The 6,062-nt window shown below is 41.0% G+C and overlaps 1 protein-coding gene across 4 annotated transcripts; it reads left to right on the plus strand.

The window, feature by feature from the left end:
* Positions 1-325: 325 nt before the first annotated feature.
* Positions 326-5,377, plus strand: LOC136577493 (uncharacterized). 4 transcript variants are annotated; one of them, XM_066577384.1, is made up of 4 exons: positions 326-732; positions 837-907; positions 1,329-1,357; positions 3,529-5,377. In XM_066577384.1, the coding sequence occupies exons 2-4, from the start codon at positions 870-872 to the stop codon at positions 3,744-3,746; spliced, it is 285 nt and encodes a 94-aa protein (XP_066433481.1). In that variant the 5' UTR covers positions 326-732; positions 837-869; the 3' UTR covers positions 3,747-5,377. The 4 variants fall into 4 exon arrangements, with proteins under 4 accessions (XP_066433481.1, XP_066433479.1, XP_066433480.1 ...); XM_066577382.1 differs by having other exon boundaries at positions 326-676; XM_066577383.1 differs by having other exon boundaries at positions 326-574.
* The last annotated feature ends 685 nt before the right edge of the window (positions 5,378-6,062 follow it).

The raw sequence follows: 6,062 nt of genomic DNA on the forward strand, positions 1-6,062 counted from the left end.
TGGACATTTAGATTTAGCGTTGTAAAGGTTGTTGCCTTCATTCAGTGCAAAACACTCCTTTGAACTGATAGGCAAGTAAGTTGTATGGACTCTCACAGGTGGACAATATAGAGCGGCAGATGGGGCTGGTCACTTTTCTTTTAATAACATTCATACAGGATGTGACAAACATGTCCCATAAAAGTATATGGGTGCATCAGTGTGAGTCTGCAAAAGTTGTAGCTTGTACGGAGTTTCAATAAGGTTGTGTGCATGAGCTGAATCAGGTAAAGGGGGCAAGCATGGAATAATGTGTTTTTGCCTGAGTGGCCCTTTAAAATATTTGTCTATATAAGATTTTTAGGTCAGCAAAGAATGGGACAGTTATGAAACATTTATTACAGACCCGGAGGACAGTTGGCAGGTCGTTTATTATATCACATGTTGCTTACGTAAGATCCCGTTGTGCAAGAGACATAAAGTGCTGTCTCTGCTGATGTTGTACTGTAATAGGAATCCTTGTTAATGGCACATCATAAAGGTTTCTTAACACAGATGGACGTAAGGACTCAGGAAGCAGATGCAACAGGGTTAGGTAAAGTGGAAATGCAAATCAGCGGTGTGACTCAGTTCCTGTCGTGAATCGGGTATATTTGACTGCTTCCACCCTCTCCGATACTTCTTTTCTCTTCTCATGGTATAACATTGAGCATTTTCTCTTTGCTACATTTTCTTGCCAGGTTCCTACTATCTGTGAGTAGAAGATCCATGAGCTTCCTATACATCATGTTGACTATGTACGTTTTAGTATATTGTCCCGTTATATCTGAAATTTGCACCTTCTCTGTTTCTTACAGTTTGGAGACGTTTGCAGGCCACAGCAGTTCATTATGGGTCATTATCGATCTAAGATGCGTAAAGAAGACCAGTGAGTATGATTTTAATGACCTTACTCTGATCTGAAATTGGCAGACATATATTTTACATCAAAATGTTGCTCAGAAGACCCACAATTGGTGTTAATTACAGGGATTGGTTCAGGACTAGAAAAAAAAGGGTCAACTGTTATTCCAGACACAGCACCATGTCTGTCCTTGGTCTAAATGTCTTGCATCTCATCCCCACTGAAATGAATGGAGCTTCACTGCAATACCAGAAGTAATGCATGGACAGACGTGGTACTGCTTCTGCAAACACATGCAGATACTTTTTTTTAAGGCTAGGCAAACTCCTTCAAGTGTATACATGTTAATTTATGGCTTTCAAACCGTTCACTGAAAATATCCTAATTTATATAAAATAAGTATATATTATATCATCTGACACTAATATTTTTCTTTATATTCAAGATCTTCTAACGCGCTGAACGAAGACCAACGTAAGTAATCTCTCATTCATCTGTCTTTATTAACGTTAGAAAAACACTAGTCTATATTATTTCCTATGTGGTTGGAGTTACCGTATTCAGTCTTTAAATAGGTACTAACTAGAGATGAGCGAGTATACTCGCTAAAGGCAATTGCTCGAGCAAGCATTGCCTTTATCGAGTACCTACCCGCTCGAGACTGAAGGTTCGGGTGCCTGCAGCGGGCAGGGAGCTGCGGGGGAGAGCGGGGCGGAACGGAGGGGAGATCTCTCTCTCCCTCTCTCCCCGCTCCCCCAGCTGACAGGCGCTACTCACCGATCCCCCGCGCCGACACCCGAATCTTCAGTCTCGAGCGGGGAGATACTCGCTAAAGGCAATGCTCGCTCGAGCAATTGCCTTTAGCAAATATACTCGCTCATCTCTAGTACTAACTTTCCAGACAACTTATGCTCATTTAATAGTCCATTTGTGTCTCATTAATCTTGTAATATACTTCTATTAAAAATGTTGTTGTTCTACCACTGTAAATCAAGTTTGAAGTGGCTGCCAATAGAGGTCTCATTTCCAGCTCCTCTGCAATCCACTGTCTGTTGTTAGGTACTGAGCTTTTATAGTAACAGGGATGCTAGGATGTGGGGGAGGGGCTATGTTCACAGACTCTTCCATACACTCACTCATGGACTGACAGATTTGCAGACATCATGTTTGCTATCTTCGCCTCGCCTGCTCTTACAGCACATGTATATGTGTGTGTACTAGAGATGAGCGAGTATACTCGCTAAAGGCAATTGCTCGAGCGAGCATTGCCCTTAGCAAGTACCTGCCCGCTCGAGACTGAAGGTTTGGGTGTCGGCAGCGGGCAGGGAGCTGTGGGGGAGAGCGGGGCGGAACGGAGGGGAGATCTCTCTCTCCCTCTCTCCCCCCCACTCCCTCCTGCTGACTGCCGCTACTCAACGCTCCCCCGCGCCGGCACCCAAACCTTCAGTCTCGAGCGGGCAGGTACTCGCTAAAGGCAATGCTCGCTCGAGCAATTGCCTTTAGCGAGTATACTCGCTCATCTCTAGTGTGTACATATTATATTGGGTTACTAACCATTTGGCCAGAATGTCTCTGAATTTCTGAATCGGCCTGGGCGAGCAGAGGGTTGGACATTCAGATACTGCCTCACTGCTGATTGGACTAGAGACAGAAAAATGCAGCATAGGAAGTGAGGGAATGGAAGTACAGGACAGTGAACTACTTGCACAGCGCAAGGCTTGCTACATGCCCCTTGCCTGAAAGTGGATTACAAATGGAAGAGCAGCAGAAAAATGGGCAAGAGCACCTGAAAATAATAACTGACAGGCATAAACAGGGTGCAAACAGCAGCAAATGATTACGTAAAGAGAATCTGGTGTATTTTGAAAAACTTATGTATTAAGTTATGTATTAATTATTTGGTGGCATGTTGAGCCCCGTTGGGTGAATTTATCTTTTTCACGTGTTTCAGCTACTGATGAAAGCACCACTTTAATCTTATTTTCACACCCCATAAAGCCTTTATAGCATGATCAGATCGCATTATGCTCAGATCCTTTTTTATAGTTTTCTATAGTAGCCCTCAGCTGACAGCATTAGTTTAGTATTTTACATTGAAATATTGCAGCTACCTGATGATCATCATTTTGCATAAGGACTTATGCACACCATTGCATAACAGGCTGGGATTATATCGCGAGAGCCCGGCAACTTCACAGAGGGAGCGCGTTCCCTCTGTGAACCCTTCCCATGCCGCGATCTACATAGATCGCGGCAGGGAAGGGGTTAACAGTGGGGGGCGCGTCTGTCATGATCTCGCGCTATCCCTATGACGTAAGGGTACGTCATTTTGCGGGAAGTACCCTGCTCCCATGACGTACCCTTACGTCATGAGGAGGGAAGGGGCTAATAATAGATTAAAATCATGTTTTTGACCACACGAGTTCAGACAACATACTACTGTATTTGTGTAGTAAAAGGGCTCAAAGTCACATGCCAAACTTGGAATTTTCCTCACATTGCAGTGTTTTTTGTATACCTTGCCTGTTATATGGTAAGAATGCCCATAAATCATTCTTTGCTAAATTAACAAATATACAGTAACATTACATGGGAAAACTTTGGAGTTTAGTATAATTACATATGCTATGCATTCTTTCTTACAGCGATCCCATCCAGAAAACCAGCTTTTAACAACCACAGACATCATGGACATTTTGGAATGCATGGGCATCATGGACATTTCGGAATACATGGACATCATGGACATTTTGGAATACATGGACATCATGGACATCATGGGCATCATGGGTTTCATGGGCATCATGGTCATCATGGGCATCATGGACATCATGGGCATCATGGGCATCATGGGCACCACTAGCAAAAACACGGGCTCAAAATAGTTCATAATAATATTAGATACATATAAGTTATAATAATAAAGCATTATGTGGAGGAATATTTGAATGCTCCAGTGTTGTGCAGAGTAGATTCACTACGGCACTGAAGAATTCTCAGCTCCAGCTATATGCTATGAAGAGACTTCAAACAGCACATATATATATATAATTATTGTTAGCAGTATATACCCTGATTACATGAAGGTATGTATTGCCAACAAATTATCATTTTTATATCTGCAAAAGGGCATAAACAGATGGGCGTATTTTTGTCCCGTTATCGGGCCATGAAAAAAATGGCCGCATAACGGGACAAAATGAAACAGTTGATTTCAATGGTTTCATTTTCATTATTGGGATTCTTTCACGCATGTAGTTTTCCTATGTGCGAGAAAGATAGAGCAGGACCTATCTTCTTTCTGCTTTTTTTCAAACTATAGCGGAGTTTGATTAGTCAAAAAAAAAACAACTAAGAATACCACCGATTCATGCGTTAATACGCTCCATAGTGGCAAGCGTATTCGCACATGCACCCATGTGTTTAAGCCCTAAAAATGTGTTAAAGGATAAACAGACATTTTATAGTTTGGGGATTGATCACTGGCATCTTTACACTCGAAAATGATCGTGAATGAGCATTTAAAAATCCAATTGTTTATCCCATCATTGACTCATGTGCAAAGCACTTTACACAGAACTTTATATGGCATACTCATGAAGGAAGAACTCCGCACCTGCTCCCATGCAGGTCATCAGAAAATAATGGCCAGCATTTGCACATACAGGTATATAGCAGCCTTACCTGGAGGACTCTGGTAACAGCAGGTTAAGCATTTCCTTTGTGAATACAGAAGAATCTGCTGTTTTTTTTAGGCCCTGCCAGCCAACGTACATTTTTTTTGTGTTGTTTGGGCTAATAGTACAGTGGACCTGCCACCATACTATTACGCTTACCATTCCTTACGTGTCTTTTTTGATACAAAATGAGGGAGGGGGATCTCCTCTTCTTTCTGTATGTCTTATATGTGAGATAACATTGTGCCTAGTCTCCTCCACCTACTCCCTACTTTCCCTCCCTCTCCTTGGACATCTATGGGCAATTAAATTCTGATATTTAAGTGAAGTAGAAAAGTCATACTTTCTCCAAGGAGTCCAATAAGCATAGTGGCTCAGTAGTTATCGTAGTACTATTGCCATACAATGTTGAGATGCTGAGCTCAAATCTATATGCTCTCTTCAAATTTGTATTGGTTTTCTCCAACAATCAAAAAACATACTAACAGTTGAAATTAGATTGCGAGCTCCAATGGAGACAGATCCCAATCTAAGTCATGACTGTACAGCACTGCAGAATATGTATGTACTATAAAAGTTAGTTAAATGAAGAAAAAGGCGTTTTATCCCCATTAACCCCTTAGTGACGAAGCCTGTTTGCGCCTTAGTGACGGAGCCAAATTTTGGAAATCTGACATGCGTCATTCAATGTAGCATAACTCTGTAAAGGCTTTACATATCCAAGTGATTCTGACATTGTTTTTTCGCCACATGTTGTACTTCATTTAGGTTGTAAAAAGAGACCGATGTCATTTGTGTATATTTATTAAAAGTACCAATATTGGAAAAACTTTGAAAAAAATTGTAATTTTTTCACATTTTCAACCGTAATATCTCAAATATGTCCAAACATACTGTACAAATTTTTGATAAGATATGTATTTCCATCTGTTTACTTTATTCTGAATGCACACTTGAAAAACTTGTGTTTTTTTAACCATTTAGAGGACGTACAAATTTAACATTACTTTTCAGCATTTTGAGGAGCACTTTGTTTTCCTGCACCAAGCCAAGTTTGCAAAGGCTCATAAGTGTCAGAATAATAGATACCCCCACAAATGACCCCATTTTAAAAACTACACCCCTTAATGTATTCACTGAGGAGTGTCATGAGTATTTTGACCCTACCAGTTTTTTTCAGGAATTAATTCAATTTAGAGGAGAAAAAATAAAATTTCATATTTTTGCAAAAATGTCATTTTAAAGACATATTTTTTTCCTACAGAGCCGATGAAAATGAGGATTTACACCCCAAAATGGATACCCCCGTTTCTCCCGTGTTCAGAAACATACCATTGTGGCCCTAATCTTATGTCTGGATGCACATCGGGGCCTAAAATGAAAGGAGCAGTCGGTGTCTTTCAGAACATAAATTTTGCTTGAAAGCGGTTTAGGCCCCATAGCACTTTTGTAGTGCTGTTGAGCGGTCAAAACCAAAGAGAACCCCCACAAGTGACCCCATT

This window comes from Eleutherodactylus coqui, chromosome 8, assembly GCF_035609145.1.
Source record: "Eleutherodactylus coqui strain aEleCoq1 chromosome 8, aEleCoq1.hap1, whole genome shotgun sequence".
NCBI classification, from domain to species: domain Eukaryota; kingdom Metazoa; phylum Chordata; class Amphibia; order Anura; family Eleutherodactylidae; genus Eleutherodactylus; species Eleutherodactylus coqui.

Excerpts from the sequence above, each read along its gene's own strand:
- LOC136577493 (XM_066577382.1), top strand. Across the intron at positions 908-1,328 it reads AAGATGCGTAAAGAAGACCA|ATCTTCTAACGCGCTGAACG; the intron begins GTGAGTATGATT and ends TTTATATTCAAG. Across the intron at positions 1,358-3,528 it reads CGCGCTGAACGAAGACCAAC|CGATCCCATCCAGAAAACCA; the intron begins GTAAGTAATCTC and ends TCTTTCTTACAG.